This window comes from Gopherus evgoodei, chromosome 3 (genome assembly GCF_007399415.2).
Source record: "Gopherus evgoodei ecotype Sinaloan lineage chromosome 3, rGopEvg1_v1.p, whole genome shotgun sequence".
NCBI classification, from domain to species: domain Eukaryota; kingdom Metazoa; phylum Chordata; order Testudines; family Testudinidae; genus Gopherus; species Gopherus evgoodei.
In genome coordinates, this window is record NC_044324.1 from 40,407,528 (window position 1) to 40,430,531 (window position 23,004).

The 23,004-nt window shown below is 43.5% G+C and overlaps 2 protein-coding genes across 8 annotated transcripts in view; one reads left to right on the forward strand and one right to left on the reverse strand.

Annotated features, from left to right (window-relative positions):
- CPSF3 (cleavage and polyadenylation specific factor 3) overlaps positions 1 to 6,140 on the reverse strand; it is a 56,397-nt gene extending 50,257 nt beyond the window's left edge. Inside the window, exon 1 of one of the 2 annotated variants that reach the window (XM_030555453.1) lies at positions 5,994 to 6,140. In XM_030555453.1, the coding sequence (XP_030411313.1) occupies positions 5,994 to 6,064 (71 nt within the window). In that variant the 5' untranslated portion in view covers positions 6,065 to 6,140. The remainder of the gene's footprint in view (positions 1 to 5,993) is intronic. The other variant, XM_030555454.1, reaches the window with a different exon arrangement.
- A 107-nt stretch (positions 6,141 to 6,247) lies between these two features.
- ITGB1BP1 (integrin subunit beta 1 binding protein 1) lies at positions 6,248 to 19,564 on the forward strand. 6 transcript variants are annotated; one of them, XM_030555457.1, is made up of 8 exons: positions 6,248 to 6,338; positions 6,931 to 7,029; positions 10,422 to 10,523; positions 12,729 to 12,807; positions 14,590 to 14,726; positions 15,805 to 15,897; positions 17,759 to 17,908; positions 19,081 to 19,564. In XM_030555457.1, the coding sequence occupies exons 3-8, from the start codon at positions 10,452 to 10,454 to the stop codon at positions 19,150 to 19,152; spliced, it is 603 nt and encodes a 200-aa protein (XP_030411317.1). In that variant the 5' UTR covers positions 6,248 to 6,338; positions 6,931 to 7,029; positions 10,422 to 10,451; the 3' UTR covers positions 19,153 to 19,564. The 6 variants fall into 6 exon arrangements, with proteins under 6 accessions (XP_030411317.1, XP_030411321.1, XP_030411318.1 ...); XM_030555461.1 differs by having other exon boundaries at positions 6,931 to 6,959; XM_030555456.1 differs by having other exon boundaries at positions 6,255 to 6,364.
- The last annotated feature ends 3,440 nt before the right edge of the window (positions 19,565 to 23,004 follow it).

Below are 23,004 nucleotides of genomic sequence, written 5' to 3' on the forward strand. Positions count from 1 at the left end.
GAAAGGTGTCAATGCTTTTCTTTTTTCCAGATTAGGGTAGGTTAACGTATTTGTACAATGCATTTTGTACAGAATATTTCTTGCATGACTGAGGGAGATTTGCTTTTAACTGCTCAATAGCCTCACCAGTTGCTTCAGATCCTTTGGCAGTTTCAGGATTATAATTCTAAGTCAAAATATTTTTTTTTGTTAAATAAACTCATTACCCCGAGAACTCTATTCCCACATGACTTGTTTTTGATTCTTCTAAAGAAACTACCTTTTCTTTTCTAGCCTCACATGCCTTAGCATAATGTTTGCTGAAAGTCCGAGTTTTACTTCTTTCTTTTACCAATAATTAGCAGCTACCTGTATCTTCTGTCCTCTGAAATAAACTCAGGCCATGGCTACACTGGCGTTTTATAGCGCTGCAACTTTCGCGCTCAGGGGTGTGAAAAAAACACACCCCTGAGCGCTGCAAGCTACAGCGCTGTAAAGCCTCAGTGTAAACAGTGCCTCAGCGCTGGTAGCGCAGCTCCCAGCGCTGCAAGCTACACCCATAGAAGATGTGGAGTACGTGCAGCGCTGGGAGAGCTCTCTCCCAGCACTGGCGCTGCGACCACACTCGAAACTTCAAAGCGCAAGTGCAAGTGTAGCCATACTGTAAGTACCTTTCAGTGAGTGCGACTGAACAAAAGGGAGAGGGAAAGTGAAGTCATGTGATGCCTCTTAGCACCTGAGGGTTGTAATGGGAGCTCAGTGTGAATCCCTGGCTCTTTGTTGAAATTCCAAGCGTGCCAACTGCGATAGCGTTTTGTGTGATGTGAATATCTATTCACTGGCAACTAGACTGAAACCACCAAACCTATTTCACACATGCCAAGAAACAGTCATCAAATGGTAACAGCTTTTGTTAAAGTTAAGAAGTTTGCAAACAAATTTAAACAGGACACATTTACAGTCCTTTCAACTAGTTCACTTCCATTTAGGTCTTGTCTACACCAGTGGCTTGCAACCTTTCCAGGCTACTGTACCCCATTCAGATGTCTGTTTTGCATACCATGTTTCACCTCACTTAAAAACCACTTGCTTACAAAATCAGACATAAAAATACAAAAGTGTCACAGCACACTACTACTGAAAAATTGCTTACATTCCCATTTTTTCCCCATATAGTTATAAAATAAATCAATTGGAATATAAATATTGTACTTACATTTCGGTGTATAATATATAGAGCAGTATAAACATTGTCTATCTGTATGACATATTAGTTTGGACTGACTTCGATACTGCTTTTTATGCAGCCTGCTGCAAAACTAGGCAAATATCCAGATGAGTTGATGTATCAATTGGAAGACCTCTGACCCCGGGTTGACAACCACTGATCTACATTACAGAGTTTTGTCAACGCAAGTTACGCCGACGTACCACCACCGCTGTAATTAAACTACGTTGCATGTCCACACTATGTTCATTGTGTGGTGGAGTGCATCAACAGAAAACAGAGCACTGTGGGTAGCTATCCCACTGTGCAACTGGCCGCAGGGTGCTTTGGGACAGGTTTGCAACGTCTCATGGGGGCAGGTGCAGTGTCACATTATAAGGGGTTTCTCAATCCAATCGTTCCATGGGTATTCTACTAGATTACCATCTGCTTTTCAACTGCCCTGGTAACCTGCAACCCAGCCCCACCTGTCAGAAAGCACAGATCCTTCACCGCTGTTCAGTATTGTGCTGTGCTCTATGAACACAAGGCTATAAGAGCAGCCCAACCGGGGGGGGAGGGGGGGAAGGAGAAGCTATTTGGCTAAGGGATGCTTTGAAGGAGCATATTAACACTAAGCTACAGTAATGTGTGTTGCTGTAGTGTGTTGAGCCTAGCATTGTTTGTTTGCACTATCTATGAACCTTGCAATGATTGCTGTGTGTGCCCAAAAAGTAACACATTTTGAATCACTTTTTAAAGTAGCACTTGGTAATATAATCAAAATTACATTGCTGAACACTAACACAAGACCACAGCAGTGGGGGGCGGGGAGTGTGTGTGAGGGACAGAGAGAGAGAGTGTGTTAAGGGAGTGTGTATGTGTGAGAGAGACAGATTCTGTGCTGGGGGAGGGTGAGTGTGTCTGCACGCTGACTCTAAGGCTATGTCTACATTAAGCACCTCTTAGTGACACAGCTGTGATGCTACAGTTGTTCCACTAAAAGGTGCACAGTATAGCTGCTGTTTGTTGGCAGGAGAGTGCTCACCCACCGACAAAGAACTTCTACCCACAATGAGCGGCAGTAGCTTTGTTGGCTGTCGAGCTCTCCTGCGACAAAGCGCTGTTCACACCGGTGCTTTCTGTTGGCAAAACTTTTGTGGTTCAGGGGTGTGGCTTTTTTACACCTCTGAACAAGAAAAGTTTTGTCGTTCAGGTTCCAGTGACAAAGCCCAAGTTCAGACAGCAGCCAGAAGCAACCAGTCTTGAGGCAGAAGCTGGTGCACAGACAGCTGGTGTCCCCGTCTCCCCACCCCAGAGAAGAGCAGTACACTGGTAGGGGGAGGTGGACACCGCGACATCAGCCTGCACCTCCCTCCCTGACTCTGCACAGCACAGCAGTCTTTCCCCCGCTGCCCCCTGCAGCAGCAGTCGCTGCCTACCGCTGTGGTTCTAGTCCCAGGGAAAGCAGGATACTGCATTAATGTTTTGAGTCCATGACTCTGTTAGAGTTCTCCCACAGCTTTCTCTCCCCACAGACCAAGGAGATCAACCCCCACCCCTGTAGTCCAGGCAGGAGTGTGTTTGCTGTCAGAAGCCAGTATCCTCAGCTGGACAGTAGCTATGTGAGCTCTCCATGCTGAAGAATTTCAAAACTTCCTAGAGCTTTGAAAGGGATGGGGTGCATGCATGTGCAGCTGGATGCAGGGCAGCTGAGCTCAAAATGGTGAGCAGAGCGGTCATGGTGAGCATTGTGGGATACCTCCTGGAGGCCAGTTACGGCAACATAACAAATGTAGTGTCTACATTGATGCTCTGTTGCTCTAACTTTGCTGCAAAAAGCACTACACCTATCGTCAAGGTGGTTTTATTTTGTTGACAAAACAGGAGAGTTTTGTCAGCAGGAGGAGCATTATAGCGTATACACCTCCACTGTTTTGTCGACCAAAGCTGCCTTTTGCCAACAAAACTTTGTAGTGTAAACAAGGCCTTCAAGTATACATAGTTGGTGTTGAACTGCCAATCTTCAAATGTTCTGGCACTGCTCAAAGCAAAATTGTTGAAAGCAAGCAAGCAAGTACATGGGGGTGGGGAATCGCAGCGTTGGGAGGGAGGGTGAGAGAGAAGGGAGGGAAAGAAAGAATGAAAGAAAGCTGTGCTTTATGAAAGTTTAAAAAAAAACAACCCATAAAGGGCTATTTCAAAACTAAACCATACTTGAATCTTCTTACAAATCCATTGCACAGACCAATTAAACTTAAGAAGACAAGAATCTCACCAAGCTGATATTGCAGCCTTTTCCTTTAGTTATATCATTTCTATTTTTATTCTCATATTTAATTTTATAACATATTGAAAACATTTTATGGAGCATCATAAAAAATATTACACTGACTAAATTATATGCAGAGGATGTCTTCTAAGTCTAAGCAACCAGTGCAAAACACTTAGGACTCCTTGCCACCAGTTTAAAATCCTGACACAAGTCTTTTATCTGAAACAGAAAGGATCCAATGCTAGGAAGACAATGGCACCTGGAGATGCAAGAGTCTCCAAGGAAGCACTCAGGATCAGCCCCAAAGTGAATCCACACAAGTTCATAGACTCAGACCATAAGGGACCATCATGATCAGAAGTTATTGTGTGGGCTTTTTACAGGAGACCTTAAAAACAGTGATACTGTCTACACTACATGGACTTTAAAAAGAATCATGGATTCTTTAAATTTGTGCCTGATACAACAGTCTTCCTCAATCTCTCTTTTTCCCACCCCGCAACTGCTGGATGGCATGCTGTTTGCTTAGCTGCTGCCCTCACACACCAGTAATGGTCACGACTACGTTTTACTCATGGATATTTTTAATAAAAGTCAAAGATCGATCATGTGACCTGTCCATAACTTTCACTATATATCCCTGACTAAAACTTGGGGTGGGGGGGGAGATGGCTTGGAGGGGTGGCCCTGGGGGCACCACAGATGCTGGGGGGGAGCACAGGTACTAGGGGACATGGCCTGCAGGTGCTCAGGGGGGACGGCCTGGGCACTTGGGAGGAGGGCACAGCTGGGGAAGCACCGCGGGTGCTCGGAGTTGGGGACTCACGGCCCAGGGGATTCAACGGGTGCTGGGGCAGGCTCCCTACCCAGCTCCTAGCTCCACATGCTGCCTCCGCTCTACCCCAAGCCCCGGTTCTGCCACTCACTGGCTGGGAACTGCGGCCAATGGGAGCTGCGGGGGTTGTGCCTGCAGGCAGAGGCAGCACATGGAGCCAGGAGCTGCGGGGAGGGGTGTTCCTATCCCCCTTCCAGGAGCTCCCTCCAGGTAAGCACCACCCCACACCCCAATCCCCAGCCGAGACACCCCTCCCACCCAAATTCCTGCTGTGGGGGAGGGACAGGGGGACCCAAGACTGCCCCAGCAGCAGCCAGTGTGACATGCCCAGGGGCTGCCCGAGCTGCTGCAGACATCACAGAGGTCACAGAACCTGTGACTTCTGTGACAAACACAGAGCCTTAGCGATGGTTACATTTCAGTGGATCTGTGCTGTAAAACACTTGGGAGTCTAGATTATGAAGGAGACGCTGTGACACTGACAGACCAGGTGTCAGCTCATGCCAGAGCCCCAAGCCAATTCACTTGCATACTAATATAGATAAGACTGATTTAGGTAAAGAATGTACTTATTGTTTAAATTTTATGAAAACTAATGGAATGTTACTTGCATTGTTTTCACTTAGCTGTATCCTGTTATAATGTTGTGGCAATAATTTACACTGCATATACCCCTGTAACTAAATAACCCATCAAACGAGAAAGAAGCTTTGTGGAATGCAAATGAAGAATTTTATCAGAAAAGTGTTAATTTCAAAGCAAGTGGTCATTGTGTGTGATGACTGGGGGTCAAAGACTCAAAATGCATTCCTTACTCTTTGTCAGTAAAGGAAAAGCCCTCGGGGGTAGTGACTCTGTCAGCTTGTTTTCTGTGAGAAGAAGCTTTAAGTATGGATTCAAGGATAGTTCCTATTTCTCTCGACTGTTTGGACTCTTACAGGGAAGTATACCAGACACAAAGCAGAGATCCCCAGAGACAATATGGGAATCCTGAAAAGACTTTTTGTAAACTGGCAGTTTATTGCATCACTGTCATCATTTGGAATTACAAACTGTGACTCATCTGTTAACATATTTTACCTATTTTAACCTCTCAATAACTCTCATTTCCTTTTCTTAACTAATAAACCTTTAGTTAGTTTACTATAGAATGGGCTACCAAACTAGTCCATTATGTAAGGTCTAGGATATTAACTGATCTGGAGTAAGTGACTGGTGTCTTGGGATTGGAAGTATGAATGTGATATGATGTTTGGTGTAAGTAACCATTTTATCACTAAGTCCCCTTTGTCTGAGTAGCAAGATAGACTGGAGAGTTTAAGGGGAATGTCTGTGATGCTATAGTAAGATTGGTAGAGTGATCCAGGAGTTCACGTTTGTCACTGGCTTGGTGAAAACTAATTACGGGGGAAGGGGGGGAGGGGAGGGTCTGCCCCATTTTCTGACAGTCACTCCAGACTGAGCAGACACACTAACAGGACATTAATGCTGTGCCACAAACTCAAGGTTTGCGACACCCTGTTAGTGCAGGTGATGTTTGAAGGGACTCCAGTGCCCCAGCCTCCCGCAGTTCCCCAAGCGCCCCAGTTCCCTCCTACAGCTGCCCCTCCCCGGCCAGTGCCCCAGCCCCCTGCTACTCTCCTCCGCTGCCCTTCCCCCGCCAGCGCCCGGCTGCTCCGCCGCCCGCTGTCACTCACAAGGGCCGGATGAGCAGCTGGTCGCTCTCCTCGGCCGGGATCATGGCCTCTGCTTTTCTCTTCGCCGACATCCCGGAAAGGGAGGAGCGAGCGCAGCGACGCCGAACAACCGGCGCCTCGGTGGGTCCCTCGCCAGCCCCCGGCCTCGACTTCCGGTCCGCCCGCAAACACCTTCCGCCCCCCGCTTCCGGGGAGCTGGGCCGCCCACACTCCCTGTCACAGCGCCTGCGCGCGGGCGGGGGCGGCAGCGGCAGCCGCGCGTTCCTGGGGCAGCGAGTGTGGAGGAGCCGTGCTGGGTCCCAGGCGGAAGGCGAGTCCCCGGCGGTACCGAGCCCAGCCGCTGCGGTGAGGAGCGCGTGCCCTGCCTGCCGGTGCGGCCCCATCCTCGTTCCGGGGGGCGCCGGGTCCCGAGGCGGGATGGGGATGAGGGGACTTCAGTACTGGGAGGTGCCTGGGCTGGAGGGGTCCCAGTGCTGGGAGGTGCCTGGGCTGGAGGGGTCCATGGCGGGGTGGGGCTGGAGGGGTCCCAGTGCTGGGAGGTGCCTGGGCTGGAGGGGTCCATGGCGGGGTGGGGCTGGAGGGGTCCCAGTGCTGGGAGGTGCCTGGGCTGGAGGGGTCCCAGTGCTGGGAGGTGCCTGGGCTGGAGGGGTCCCAGTGCTGGGAGGTGCCTGGGCTGGAGGGGTCCATGGCAGGACGGGGATGGGGTGGGGGATCCCAGTGTTGGGACGTGTCCGGGGTACAGGAGTCTGTGGCAGGATGGGGGTGGGGTGGGGAATCCCAGTGTTGGGACGTGCCTGGGCTGGAGGGGTCTATGGCAGGACGGGGGTGGAGGATCCCAGTGTTGGGACGTGTCCGGGGTAGAGGAGTCTGTGGCAGGATGGGGGTGTGGGGACCCCAGCCCTGGAATGTGAGTTCCCCATCTTTCTTGTTTCTTAAGGAGCCAATCTGGAGTCAGATACCTTGACGGTGAGCACCATGTAAATACCTAGGTAGATAGAAGTGACTGAAGCCCCTAAGAGGCTGTCAGGTGCACCTGGTAAGCGCTGTGTGTGCTGTTTATAAGCAGGGCCTGAGGTTTTGTCTCTTTGTGCCAAATTCCAGCCACTTATATCTAGATTTGGCAAAATTTGGTATATTGGTTTATAATTTAGATGGGTAGTGTTGATGTTTATTATAAGCATTTTAAATATTTTTATCAATTAAAATTTTGCACAAAATTGTGTTTTAAGGTGTCCCCCCATTTTTATTTAAATTTTCAAATTTGGGGGGGAAATATGTGGGGGTGTCAGACTATGGAGTTATCAGTCAGTAATTAATGACAGTAGCCATTGACATTCAGAAAGTTAAAGCTTTGCAACCATTGATACAAATTGTCAGCATCACATGTCAAAATATGCAAACTAAATATCCTTAAATCAAACTCTAATAAGTTCTCAAGTAGCATTTGTCTTACTTTGTAAATTTCAATTATTGATGGAAATAGTTTTTGTCCATTTGTGTGTGTGGGCATGGTGAAATTGACATTTATCAACATTTACCAATAAATATCTAGTCTTTCTATGCCTACTCACATCCTTCACTGTGGCTAATAAAATATTATCAAATTGGGTTGGATGTGCCAAGAACTGAAATGGCACATGAGGTGCAGAGCTTTCTCTTTTCTGAACACTATGGTTGTTCACTAAGGTCACTTAGATATAGTGAAAACAAGAATGTTTATTATCAAAGATCAGAGATTCAGTGACAGTGAATAAGAATATTGGAAACAAATGGCTATTTGTAAAAGAAAATCATAGTTAAGTTTAGTCTCCAGAAAACCTAACAAGTTAACCTTCTGTCTAAGGAAAATTATCTCACACAAAGTTCTTTCCACTGTTTTCAATCAAGCCTCATTGAGACCCCTCTTTCATGAATTAAAATTTCACTGTCCATTTACTTCCTAAATGGAGGATGACAGGGTGTCTTCTTTGTACCCCAAATATATTAGAGCAAACCTTCAATATGCACCTCAAGATAGGCTTCTTACCTCCTCTTTGCTTCTACCTGCTACTCTTCTATCCTTGAAGTTTTTACAGTCCTCATTAGCATTCAATTCAAACTGGTGAGAAGAGATCTAGTGTCAGTTATACAATAGTAAATTTACATATAAGCAGCCAGCTAGATAAACATTTTTTGTCTAAGGCCAGATTTACACTAAAAAGTTAATCTTGCTCAGGGGTGTGAAAATGTACATCCTTTAGCGATGTTGTTAAGCCAACCTAACACCTGGTATAGACAGCGCTAGATTTACGGAAAAATTCATCCCTTGATTTAGCTACTACCTCTGGTTTGTGGCGAGTGCCTACACTGAGGCCTGGTCTACACTGAAAAATTACATTGGCATAATAATGCCTCTCAGGAGTGTGAAAAATCCACAACCCTGAGTGGCATAGTACACTGTCATTAAGTCCCCATGGAGACTGCACTAGGTCAATGGAAGAGTTCATCCATCACTCTAGGTACAGCCTCTTGGGGAGGGGGACCACCTACATCTGTGGGAGATCCCTTCAGTCACTGAAGTGCTAAGCAGCACAGATGTAGCCTTTTAACTGTAGGCAGACCATGAAGTGCTACAGGTGTGCAACTATAGCAGAGGTGACCAAACTTACTGACCCTCCAAGTCACAGATGACAATCTTCAGAAGTTTGAGACTTGGGGCTTCAGCCCTGTGGGAGGCATCTTCTAGGGCTGAGGGCTTCAGCCCCACTACTGCTGAAGCCCCAAGACCCCCCCTCCCCGCTGGGCTGAAGCCCCTACCGCTTCACCTCTCTGCAAGGCAGAGGTTCCCATCCCCTCACCCCCAATCTGGTAGGTAGAGAACGGGGTGGGGGTCTCCATGAGCCACACTTTAACTGTAAAAGAGCTGCATGTCGCTGGCAAGACACAGTTTGGCCACCCCTGCGCTATAGGGCTTGAGGGTAGACGTAGCCTGACAGCCCGTTTTTCACCTTTGCTGGTGGTCAGTCCCTAGCTATCTTGTAATTTTCAGTGTGTATACAGAACTCCTTATGTAACATCCACACATGATTTTTGCAATATAGATGACTGTTGTGACACCACCTTGTATTTGAGACTTCATGTGATACTCCTTGGTGAACTAGAATATGTAAGCCAGACCCAGGAGATCCTAGTAACCCCTCTGCATCCCTTCTTTGTCCTTTGCCAGTTGGCACTAAGAGCTTCCCGGGTCACAGACAATCATTCTAAACTTACAGTTCAAGCCTAGTGATTCAGTTAGTTACAATCACTAAAAGGCATGGACCTGTCATTTTTACTTGTGGTAAAGTACCCTGTGCCCTTCACGTGCTATATAAATGATGACACTTGTGTGCTTACATTAGCAGGACTGCATCCAAGTTTGCACCTTTTTAAATTTTGTTGCTCACAAACAAAGTGCGGTACAGGCTCAAGATCAAATATACTGGGCTGTTTGTTTAGAGGACCATTGGGAAATCAAATGGGGTTGCCTAAGCTTACTTAATGAAATTTGCACCTAAACTTTATCTTCCCTGATGCCGATTTTATTGGCAAACTGATTTTGATCTCTCTCTCCTCTACTCTTGATGACTTTGGAGATGTCTAGTCCTCCTCATCTGCCTGTTACTGCTTGCAAGTTCCCTTAACTTACCACAGTAAAGCCTAATTATATAGCATTGGAAGGAGGCCATTTTTCTGGTTCATGTAATGTGATGCTCCTTCTTTGGGGCCTATAATAGGTTCAGAGAGTGCTTTTCCCTAATTCTGTCCAAGAAACAAGGTTTTATAACTCTGTACGGTACAGTTAACTTCCCCTGCCTCCCAGATGAAGAGATGTAGTGGGTGTTAGGTCAGAGATGGACAACAGTTCTGCTTCATAAGTTCTCAGTCAGCCTCATGTCTCTTTATAAAGTAAGTCCTTTGGTTCTCAAGCCTCAGGAGAAGTTTAAGAGGTTGAATATGAGACTCTAATAATGAAGACTGCCTCTGATTTTATGCTGCTATACGGCTTCGGGAAAATCACTTAACCTCTCTTCCTGAATTTCCATATCTATAAGAATAGAAAGGATTTTAACTTTGCTACTTTACATGTTCTGTTAATTAGTTACCTCACAATGCTGTTGTAAGAATCAATTTTCTAATGTGTGTAAAGTAGGAAAGTTAAAATCCTTCCTTTTCTTATAGACAGGGAAATTCAGGAAGAGAGGTCAAGTGATTTGCCGGAAGCCATACACAAGTGGCACAGTCATAAGAAATAGATTCATACTCCCAGTCCCATCCTCAGAATCATTAGTCTAGTGGTCCCCCACCATTCTCCACTTTGCACACAAAGCCCACCATGTTTTTTGGCAGGGACTCCTCCTCTTATAGGTGTAATGTGACAGGTTTTATTTTTAATTCTCCTTCCTTTAGCATTTTCTTTGATCCAATTATGGTGAAAAAATGTTCAGAAAAGGGAAAAAACGACACAGCAGCAGCAGCTCCCAAAGCAGTGAAATCAGTACTAAAAGCAAGGTAAGCTGAATTGAGAGTATAGTGTGTTTGTGGGACAGTTTCAGTTGCTGTGAACTAACAGTTTGCAGAGAGCTTGGGAAGTACTCCTAGCGCTTCCAGTCTCCTTGGCAGCTAGCCAGGTCTACAGGATTGTTTCTGGTGGAATGGAGTAAAAAAATCAAACCGTCTCCGTGGAATGTTTTAATTTCAATAAATTGGCAAATTAACAAAAATGTTACGTTTCTCTGACCAGCTCTAATCAGAAACCCTTCCTGGAATTAAAGTGTATCAGGTACAGGTTAAGGTATGTTATTCCTTAAGAACTCAACGCCCTCCCCCCTTTTTTTTCTGGCTTTCAAGAGGGACGTTTATACTCCCTAACTGAAATTAATTCCTCCTATTCTTTAAAAGGAGAGAGACGCCAGTGTAAAAGCAGTACTGTTTCAGAACTAGAATGCATCTGCACAAAGACATATCATTGTTTTAAGTAGAGATGACAGGTCAGTCAGCTGACTGATACAATATTTATACATGTTGAACTTATGTTGCCCTTTTAATAATAGTTGTAAATTTGGGCGATAGATTAAATTATCAAAGTCTTAGGGAGATTTGCATTCTAAAGAAGAAAAGTCTTTTCGATTGTCAGAGTTAATCTGAATTTCTTTTATGGAATATTTGACCTTTTTTGACCAATAAGTTAACATTCCAAGTCAAATGATGAATTAAGGGGATTTTAGGTTGTGTATCCCTCAGAGTTTGGACTGCATCTTTATTTGTCATGTACAGCATCAAGCACAATGATGCTTAATAAGTAGCAAATGTTGATAGCTAACTGCCTTGCTCTGGCTGGTTTATTAGAGTCTTTAATATGATCATGATATTCCAAGAGATAAACATCTCATTTGTTTTTTTTTTTTGTCTGTGAAATCAAACAATATCAGAATTAGTTTTCTGTTGTAAGTAGCATGCTGTCCTTCCATCATACAAGCATAAATCCCATTGATGTTGAGTAAGGAATCCACTTAGACTACTTTGACCATGAGAGCACGAGAAAGGAGTTGTACAAAAAAATATACTTACTGCTTTTTGTAATGTTGAAGTATTAATTACTTAGGTTCAGAGGAGAGCCACGAGAATGACTAAGGACTGGAAAACATGTCATAGTGAAAGACTCAAGGAGCTCAGTCTGTTTAGCTTAATAAAGAAAAAGTTAAGGGTTGATCTGATCACTGTTCATACATTTTGTTTTTGTGAACAAAAATTTGATAATTGGGTCTTCAGTCTAGTCGACCAAGATATAAGACGTTCCAGTGGCTGGAAGTTGAAGCTAGACAAAGTCAGACTGGGAAAAATGTACAAATTCATAATAGTGAAGGTAATTAGCTATTGAAACAATTTACCAGGATTGTAGATTTTCAAACACTGGCAGTTTTTAAATCAAGATTGGATGTTTTTATAAAGGAAACACTCTAGTTCAAACAGGAATTATTTGGGAGAATTTCCATAGCCTATGTTACAGAGGTGGTCATTTTAGATGATCACAGTGGTTCCTTCTGGCCTTATAATTTATGACTCTTTCAAGAACCACTAAGATAGCCATTAAAAGCAAGAATGAGCTTGATTCTTCAGAAGAAGCTAGCCAAATAAAAAAAAACTTCTCTTTATTTTATATAGTATTTCTTTCCTATCTTAAAGCATAAGTCTTCTGATCTAATAAGTACATTCTGTCAGATAGCTGGTGAATGATTACTTAAATCTTGTAGGGTTTCTGACAAGGTTGCATTTTTTAAGTAAATCTCATTGCAAAAAGGTCATGTTCTATCAAATATTAGTGAGAAGCATGCACTTGTCAGTTTCCTAAAGGTTACGCCAAGTTGAAGGAAAGAGACAGTGGACATAAACTTTTTAAAGTTCATTTTCTCTGCTTTTTCTTCCATCTCTCCTCTCTCTGTTTCAAAAACGTTTGAAAGCTTTTGAGAGACCCTTGTACAGTTTACATTGGTGTAAGTAAGTCAGACTGATACTCTTTCAAGTTTTATTATACCAATCCTTTGGAGAAGTATGACTTTTTTGATCATGTTTCACTTGATCTAATTTCTTTTAAATAGCGCTGGGCCATAAAAGTTAGAAGATGATAGTGAAGTATGTAGGGGCAGAAAATCTGAAGATAAATTAACATTTTCAGTTATTAACTGGCATTTTTCTATATTTTTTTCCCCTATTTAGTCTGTTGACTCCAGTCTTGGTGGACTTTCCAGATCAAGTACTGTGGCTAGTCTAGATACAGACTCCACTAAAAGTTCAGGTATGTAACCAGTGCGGAGACAGACTTGTTTGAAGATGGTTTAATTTTATAAAATGTAGGATTGTGTGTAAAAGTTGGGAGAAGGGAAGAGGTGAGAAAATGTAAGTTCACATTGTGTGAATGATGCTTTACACATGTACATGTAGTCAGTTGAGGGCAAACCTATTCGATGGCCCAATTACTAGCACATGAGCTGCTGCAGTCTAGAATAGAAAGTGATCTTTGAGACTAGAAATGCCAAGAAGGTATACAGAAGTTCAGAGGGAGGTGTAGCAGGACTGTGGAAGGCAAAGGAGGGGAAGGAAACAGGTGCAATGGTAGGGATCGGTTTGAAACAACAGGGTATTGTAGCAGAGCCTCGTGGTTCCTGCCTCTCTTCTGGTCTACAAACTATTCAGAGACCCTTGTGCTGGTCCAACACCTTGTGCAGTTTATTTGCAAATGGAGTCTCACCAGATTCATAACATATACAGCTCCTATAACAAGCAGAGGAAAGCAATCTCTGTCTCCCCTTACTGCCTGCTTTCCCCTTTCCATTTCCGTCCTGTGTAGGGTGACTGGATGTCCCGATTTTATAGGGACAGTCCTGATATTTGGGGCTTTGTCTTATATAGGTGCCTATTATCTGCCACTCCATCCCAATTATTCATACATGCTGTCTGGTCACCCTAGTCCTGTGCCTATTTGTGGGCTCTGGCTAATGGCTTAATTAGCCTTTCTGCCCTGCCCCCAACACAAATTAGACACAGCTCTGTTCAGTCAGCTTCATTCAGCCTCGCTTGATTGGAGCTGCTGTGACCAAAGTGCTGACTCAGCCTTTCTGACCTAGCACTTGGTCACAGGGGTGTATGTTACAGGGATGTGTTGTTAAGAGGAAAGAAGTTTCAGGCTTAGATCCAAAGCCCTATGAGATCTAAGAGCATTTTCATAGACTATCTAGGCTTTGAATAAAGCCCTCAGCCCAGAGAACTGGCTTCTCATTGTGCTTCAGTGTTTATGCATATCATGAAGAAAGTGTAAATACTTAGTGCCTGTATTTACAAAATGTTTAACATGATGCTATAATACCAAAAAGAATATTCACCTCTCCAAAGGCAAAATAGTAATTCTGTGTCCAGTGTGTTCCCCAGAGTCTGTGTCTACATATGCCACAGTAAAACACTGCAGTGTGTGACTATATCTGTCTGTCAGTGAAAGGCTCTGGCAGAGAGAAGGCAGCAGGGAAAGGCTTCTGCAACTCCCTGCTGCCAGAGACTTTCACTGCAATTGGTTCCACTTTATAGTTCTTGTGTGTACCAGCTAAATGCTCCACTCTCGGGTCTCAACGTGGCTGGGGGATGTATAAATCCAAACAAAAATTCTTGTTTTGTAGGCTATGGTTAGCTCTTGTACATTTAAAAAAAAAAATCTTGGGTTTAAGTTGCCCAACTTTTCTGTTAGAGTAGACCATACTTTACAATAGACTCATGTTGTCATATTTTTCTCTGTACCAAAGACCGTTCTGTGGTAGCACACTAAAAAGAATCATCCCATCAGAAGTTAAGGAAAGATGAGGTTAGTATACTATGAACCAAATAACACAAGAGTGTTAGGTATCTTTGCTATCCTTCTTGTTTCGTAATTGTTTCAGTGGGGAGATCCAGTGTTTGAGCCAAGGGAGCAAAAGATTATTCAAAATTCATAGATTAAAAAAGACCAAAGAGACTTTCCAGCACCAAAGGAACAATAGACGTTATTGCTTAAGTAGAACAGTTCTTTGAATTTACAGTTCTTTTGTTATAGGACAAAGCAACAGTAATTCAGATACCTGTGCAGAATTTAGAGTTAAATATGTTGGTGCCATTGAAAAATTGAAACTTGATGAGAGCAAGAGTCTGGAGGGACCATTGGACTTGATAAATTACATAGATGTGGCACAGGTAAGTCTTTATAATGAGAGACAAAACATATACAAATACATCAAAATATTTTAACCAGTGTTTCTTCCTACTGTGTATTTATCATATGATCAGATATCTTATTTCTGAAGTGCCTTAAACTGTACAAATAATGTACTGTATTAAAACATGCATCCTTCGCCCTGAGAGCTCAACTGCCGCCAAGCTACCTCCTGGTTAGTAGTTGAAGGGTATACTTCAGAAAAACAAATTGCTACTGCAGGAAGCACTGTTGTTGACGCAGAAACCTAAGGCATGATTGAACAAATATCGTCAGGGGTTTGCTGATGGCAGAAAGGTACAGTTCCAGAGAGTCTGTCTCAAGCCCTTGTGGCAGTATCCATGAAAGAAGACTACTTATGCCAACATTTCTCAACAACAGAGAGGAAATTTTCAGCTGAGGAATAAAAGCGAGAGCCTGACCACTCATGGCCATTTATAATTCCATTGTGTTAAGCTGGAATGTAGCTCACTCTGAGCTGTGCTGATCTTTGTAGTATCAAAAGGAATAAAAACAAAAAAGCTTTTATTTAAAAAAAAAAAAATGGTGAGGGTTCCTTTGCAAGCTCAGTACTTGAATTCCTAAATGCCAGTTTATATTATAGAAATTAGATATTGCAAGTATAGCATATCTGCTGGTAGCACTCATAGCCATATACAAAAGTGTTCCTAATGTTGCACAAGCATTGCCAATAGCAGCATCAGTGCACCAAGATGTAGCAGCTATCAACATTCCTCTGCTTGCACTATTTGTCCCTGAAACAGTACACTGCTAGTATAGCTGGGCCATAGAACAAACACAAAGGAAGGGACTGTAAGAAACCTCATTCTCCATAAAAAGTTCCCTTTCCAATCCTGAATAACTAAAAGAAACGCAGTGTTCCCCATCGTATGAAGGAATGTTTAAAGAAGAAAACTGCTTTGTGGGGAACAGCCCCATTAATGGTAATATTCCAGTAGTCTAAAATAAAATTAGAACAGAGAAAATGCAGGTTTTAATGAATAGTTTCATTATTTATGTGCTCTGTACACTTAACACTTTTTTTGTTTCCCTCCAAAGCAAGATGGAAAGTTACCTTTTGTTCCAGCTGAAGAAGAGTTCATTATGGGAGTTTCTAAATACGGTATTAAAGTCTCAACATCTGATCAGTATGTAAGTGTGTCTTTTCTTAAAGGCCTTTATTTGGTGGAAGTTGGATGGTGGGTGACTCTGGAATAGGCATTTATCAGTGCCCTGATGAGTTTGCAGTTAAAGGACACTGGATGACCCAGTAATTATTTTCCATTTCAAAACTTCTGATCTCAGAGTAAGACTCCAGTTTTTATTTTTAACCTGAAACAGAGAGACAGGAGGTTCTTGCCTTTCTGGCAAAACCAACTCAGATCTTCTCTTCAGAATGTAATCTGTACTCTCCTCCTCGTGCATGGGTGACCTGGGGTTCTTGGCTCTCCAGTCAAAGCAAGAGTCTTCTCCTTCAGGGGCAAGTGAGAATCCCCCCCCCAAAAAGTCTTTCACCCTCCCTGGGTTTAGTAATTTTTATCCTGCTGGTGGTTCTCTTGCCGCTCTCTGGTAAAAGTCTCTAACCAAGGCTGATCCAGCAGATTCAATATTTTCTGGATTATAAATTTGATTCCTTTTCCCCCTTCTCCCCCCCCCCCAACTAGGGTCTGTCTTAGTCTTCACTGGATAGGGTGGGTATGGAAGTGGGGGATGGTCTTCCACCCTCATAAATCCCATCTTTCAGCCCCCAAACAAGAGCACATGTCCACTCCAGGCCTCAAGCTAACACTGACTCTTCATTGTCCCAGTGTTCCTTATGCTTGCTCTCTCCCCTCCTCTTGTTCTAGCCTTAGTCCCATCTGTACAAGGTCAGGTCTTTGAGTCCTTCTGCTTCGTTCTAGTCTCTCTTGAAGCAGATCCTCAGAAATGCCACAGCTAACCCCATCCTTTTTATGATATCCATCTATCTAGTTTTGGGTCTTCCAACTCTTCTCTTACCCTCCCATTCCGTTTAACACCCTGTTTCCTGTATATTCTTCCCATCTTCATTTCACATGCCCAAGCCATGTAAGCCTAGATTCCCTCAGATTTTCTGTCATTGGTACCATCTTTATACTTCCCCTAATTTTGTTCTGTCCAAACACCCTTGCAACTCCAAGCCTCCATATTTATGTTTCCGCTGTATTTAAGATCTGCTTCTGTTTCTTCCTCGGTGCCCAGCATTCAGAGCTATACGAAAGCACAGGTCTAATTACCATCTTGTAGCTTTTACTTTTCAATTTGATAGGCATTCTCCTGTTGCAGATCACTCTGCTCACTTCTCTCTGTTTAGTCCATGCCTTTCCTGCTCTGTTTATAAGTTCATTGTTGAGTTCATCAATATCCTGTAGTATAAAACATAGTTACTCTATACCTTTTGTAGTTCTGACGCCCTAGACATGTCTGTCTTCCTCCAAGATATCTTCAGATCTGCAGACCGTATGCTGTTTTATTCCTGCTGATTTTCTTGCCATTTGTTTCAAGTATGCATCTAAAAACTATTCTAGTTTAATAGTCTGAGTCTAAAGCTTCATCATCATTTATAGCAACCAAAAATGTTCTTAGATATGTAAGAATGGGATAGATGGGGACAGCTTCGACTCTAACTAAAAGAACAGCAGCAGAGGGATACAAGATATTTCTTACCCACCCCACCCCCGTCAAATTTGTGCATTGTATCTTGGTCCTGTGCTAAACTACTACTAGTTCGGTTATTTGTTCTTTTTAATCTTTACCTATTGCCCTCATTTGAAGATTAAAAATGTCATGGAGGTAATCTAAGGAAATGTTACCAGAGACAATGGGAGGGTTCGTCTTCTGTAAACAAGTGCACAGAGTGAGAGACTGAACAGTCCGTTCTAAAGACTACTAAGGATTTTGTGAAAGGCAACTTGCGTTAATAGTGAAAGCATGCAGAAAATTTCAATGTCTGTGCCCTGTTTTAGAATAACTTTAATTTGCCATATGGTTGTAGGATGTTTTACATAGACATGCTCTGTATTTAATTGTGCGGATGGTCTGCTACGATGATGGTCTGGGAGCAGGAAAGAGTTTATTGGCTTTGAAGACGACAGATGCAGGTTATGAAGAATACAGTCTCTGGGTGTATCAGTGTAATAGTCTGGTAAGAATTCATGTTTACGGTTCTTAATTTAGGTACCAATACATTCTGGTGTCTAACTTCATTACCTTCATGCTTCACACTTAGAACATGGTATTTTTAACAGCACAGAAACCCAGTGGTAACATTCTGCACTGTTGTATGGGACAGCCCAGGTGTAGCACCTCTTGCATAATCACAGCCTTCTGGCAGCTGAAGGGTTAACTGGTTTCACAGAGAATAAATGGCTCCATATTTAAGGGGGAAAAAATCATAGGATGCAGTGGATTAACTTTGTTTGAGAATCACTACCTTTACTGCTCTAAAATTACAAAGGTATCATATGACCAGCCTTTTCCTTAGTTCTTTAGGTAGTATCCCTTGGAATATGCAGTTCTCCCATCCTTATGGATAATAGTTGTACTTCCTAAAAAATAAGTAAAAAAGGATGTACTGGCAACAAAAGGAGTTGTGCCCAGTTGTCTTCAACTAGTAAAACGTTGACTGACTAGGCAAAAACCTATTTAATCAGTGAAGCAATTATAGTGTAGCTGATGATGCCCAATCTGCTGTGCTACGCCTGATCACCGGTAAAGATAGCGGACAGAGAGCGCTCCACTTTGTACATGCAAATACAACAGTCTTTTTCCCTCTCCATGTTTGCTCTGTTCCTCCAGCAGGGCAGGGCTATCGTATCAGTGGCACTATGCGTTCAGTCTGGCATTATATTGCCATTGGAGGAGCTGATCGCCTCCTGTGGTATATTAAGGAAAGCAGCAGATGAGAGAATGCCAGAGTATCGTGGTAGTATATGCTTTCTAGTCTCCATGCTACCAACGCTTCAGATGGTTTGGCAAAGGCATAAAGGAGCAAGTGGAGTAACTTTAGGATGCTGGTTACACCCTATAAACATAAATAATACAAGACTAAAAATTGTCTTTTTTTCACACCTAAGTTAATTTAAAACGGAGATGTCTGCAGGCATAATTGCAAACAATAGAATTTAACACACAGCTCTCCTGTTTCAGTCTGTATAAGCGCTGAAAACATTATGTAAATCATGTTCTGCTTGAAGTTTAACCGATGGGAGTTTTTGCTGAAATACATCATGTAATAGCCAGAGCACTTAAGAAAATGCTAGTGAAAATATGCTTTTGAGCACGATTAACTGATTTTTATGGTGTTACACAACACAGGAACAAGCACAAGCTATTTGCAAAGTGTTATCAACAGCCTTTGACTCAGTTTTAACATCAGAGAAGTCTTGAATTTCTGCCGCTGTGTGTCATGGTACAGTATAAGAACGCTTCATGCTGGAAGGAAGTACTGCTCCCCTTTGTGACTATAGTCACCGACCAAGCATTTCAGAATGGAATAGAAGTGAGCCTTTAACTGCATGAAGAAGGATCATTAACACTGTGCAAAAGGAGAACAATAGAACTTCGTAAATAGGACAGAAGTTATTTTGATATTTACCCTGGTGACAACTGGAAACCCACAGCCCAACCAAAACTTGCCTGAAGAAGTCATTGCAGAGTATCGCTGATCTTACATTTTGATTCATATAAAACCATGAACAGTAAATTTTATACTGCACATGAACTTTGTACCAAATAGTGTTTTGTACATGAATGTAAATATTGGAGGACTGCAAAATAAAAGTTGGACATTTCCCTCAAATACTGTCTATGAAACTGTCAAAGTATTGAGGGCATCTTTGTTTACATAGCTTAGGTAGAACACGCAACAGCAGTAGTCAAATGGGAACGTGCAAATGCTTGAGACTTATCTGCATATCAGAGGTTGTATGTTGCTGTGGATTACACTGGGGCCTTATGCAGACTTACTGTAATGTGACGTGACATTTTGATTTGTCACATGGGGCTGTGTCAAAAGCATAACTTTCTCATAAGCAAATTAGAGAAGTATAGTCTAGATGAAATTCCTGTAAAGTTGGTGCAAAACCGTATTCAGAGTAGTTGTCTGTCAAACTGGAAGGATGTGACGCAAAAGATTTTGAGCTGCTCTAATCTGTTTTTAAGCACAGCACTGAAAACACTGCTTTGTCACCATTAACTGAAAATAGGTGAAAAGGTGAAATAAAATTAACTAGATTGGTGAAGAAAAATAAATAGGGTGGCAACAGTAGATCTTAACATTAAGATGCATAAGTTAACAGTTGCATACATATTGAATAGGTGAGCTAATTGTTTACAGTTAAAGAGTTTGGTAATTTGTGTGTAGAATGTTAGCACACAGCCAAGGAGAGGGAGTTGGCCGTTTAAGCAGTTTGGTCTACAACTAGTATGTTGGCAGGCAAATGTGGACTGAGGTTAAGAAAAAGTCACTCCAATATTGCACATAGGGGTCAGTCAGGCATGCTCAATCCAAAACTTAAGTGTGGGTCACCAGACCATAATACTCAGACTAGTTGTGTAACAGCTTTGATAGACTAATCACAACTGCTAAATCTGTCAAAGTATGAACCAATCAGAGAGGATTTAAAGGTGATTGGCAAATAGAGTATGCTAATAACAGGATTGGGAAACAAGCAGTCTGAAAGGGTCTAATGCAGAGGTGGGTGAATTATGGCCTGAGGGACACATCTGGCTGACCAGATGTTTTAATGCAGCCCTTGAGCTCCCACGAGGAAGTGGGGTCTGGGGCTTGCGCCGCTCTGGCGCTCCAGCTGAGGAGTGGGGTCAGGATCTTGTTCCACTCCGCAAGACTCCTGGAAGCCGCGGCACATCCTCCTCTCCGGCTCCTATGTGTAGGGGCAGCCAGGGGACTCTGCGTGCTGTCCCTGCAGCTCCCATTGGCCAGGAACTGCAGCCAATGGAGGCTTCAGGGGTGGCGCCTGCAGACAGGGCAGCACACAGAGCCACCTGGCCACACCTCCATGTAGGAGCCGGAGTGGGAACATGTCGCTGTTTCTGGGAGCTGCTTGAGGTAAGCGCCACCTGGAGCCTGCCACCCTCCCGTGCCCCAGCCCTGATCTCCCGCCTTCCAAACCCCTCAATCTCAGCCCAAAGCACCATCAACCCCTCATCCCTAGTCCCACCACAGAGCCCACATCCACAGCTTGAGGCCTCCTGCACTCCAATCCCCAATTGAATGAGCTTTTATGGCCCACCATACAATTTCCAGACCCAGATATGGCCCTCAGGCCAAAAGGTTTGCTCACCCCTGGTCTAGTGGCTGGTAAAAATGAATAAAAGGCAGACAGTCAACAGGCAAGAGTCAGTTGGTCGGTCTGTTGAGAATACCAGGAGCAGAAGGAAGCAGAAGTTAACAGTAGCAGCAGCCAGGACGCTGGGACAGAGCAGAAGAGGATCCTGACAGAGCAGAGGGAGAGAAGACTACAGAGAGTAAGCATGCTATTTATAGTGTAAGATATAGAATAGGAATAGGATTAGTGAGTCTATGTCCATTATAATAAAGATCTGTGTCTATGTTATGAATGTTACATTGTTCAGTATGTATCAGGTTTAAGATTGCAGTCAGTAACTACAGGCAACTAAATCACTGCATGCAGAATGCAGCTGCTTAGTGTTGCTCTCACTATGTTTATGGTTTGGGTACTTTTAACCCTGTACTTAAGGGATTTAAGTTTGTTTTGATTGTTGTTTAGATCAATCTTCCATGATTATTTAGTGTAACTAATTGTAAGAAAATACTTTGTTTTGAAAGCATATTGCCTGGGTGTCTGTCCAAGGGTAAACAGATCTAGTCTGGGGAATTTCCTGAAGAGCATAGGAAGATCCTTGGTAAACGCTGGCAATTCTACTAGGGCAGGCCCTTCCCTTTCACTTTGCAGGAATGGATTAATAGGTTAACATGTGGGGAACCCAGGAAGCAAGCAATAGGAGAGCTATTCTGGGATCCCAGAGTCTGTTTTTGGGGTAACAGGTGACCATAGTGGGGCTCTGTTCTGGGTTTCGTATTTTTCAACATTTCCATTAATGACTTTGATAAAGGAGTGGCGAGTGCACAGAAAATTTGCAGATGACACACAGGCTAGAAGAGGTTGTAAGCACTTTGGAGGACAGGATTAGAATTCAAAATGACCTGGAGAACTGGTCTAACAAACATCAAAAAGATGAAATTCAATAAAAACCCGTGAAAGTACTTCATTAGGAAGGACAAAATCAAATGCACACCTAGAAATCAGGGAATAAGTGGGTAGGTAATAGTACCGCTGAAGAGGATTTGGAGGTTATAAGGAATCACTAATTGAATGAGCAAATAATGTGATGCATTGTCATAGGGTTCACTCGCTGCTGGTGGTGCCTCCTCCTGGCCATCCTGGGGATTAGCTCCAGCCAGGCATTGCGCCCCCCTCTGGCCGTCTCTCTCCTATTCCTCTCTTACTCCAAGACCTTTAGCCTCTTCTTTGTGCCTTGGCCTTCTGGCCAGGTCACTACATGGTTCCCCTTTCCAGGGAGGAGTGTAAAAAAGTCTTTCCTGGAGAAAATCATCCCAGGCACTCTCTTCAGTGGCTGGTAGGGGAACCTGGGCCTGTACTCAAGGCTCCAACTTAGGAGCCCTGCAGTTAGCAGCCAGGGCCTGCACTGCTATTTCTTGCTGCAATTCCCCTGAGCCTTCTCCTAACTTCCCTTGTCTGGGTTTACCAGTCTCCAAACTACCTCCTCCTACAGAGCAACTGTGGGCTTTCCTCTCCTCCCAAGGAGTGATTGCAGCCCTCATCTGTGCTCAACTCCTGGGCTTTATACAGGCCCTTCCTGTTCCTGCCCAGCTGGGCCTCATTTAATAAACCCCTGCACCCTAGCTTTTCCTCCAGGTGCAGCCTGGGGAGTAAATTGGCCCACCTCACCAACTTAACTACTTCCAATCCTGTATGGGGTGAACACCCTATTACAGGCATATTAACAGGAATGTAATATGTAAGGCTACAATTTAATCATGGGTATTTATAATAAAAATTTAGTAAAAGTCATGGACAGGCCATGGGGCCGTGATTTTTTTTGTTTCTTGCCCATGACCTGTCCATGACAGATTCAATTGAGTATTTATGGTATGAGGGCAAGTGGGTGCTGCCAGGGGAACCAGTGGCTGGGGAGAAGCTCTGGGGGATCTGCTGCTGGGGAGTATGTGTTAAG

Bases quoted from the DNA above. Each gene is read 5' to 3' on its own strand.
- ITGB1BP1 (XM_030555457.1), top strand. From the start codon at position 10,452: ATGTTCAGAAAAGGGAAAAAACGACACAGCAGCAGCAGCTCCCAAAGC. The intron at 12,808-14,589 runs GTATGTAACCAG...CTTTTGTTATAG, and splicing joins AGACTCCACTAAAAGTTCAG to GACAAAGCAACAGTAATTCA. The intron at 14,727-15,804 runs GTAAGTCTTTAT...TTCCCTCCAAAG, and splicing joins ATTACATAGATGTGGCACAG to CAAGATGGAAAGTTACCTTT.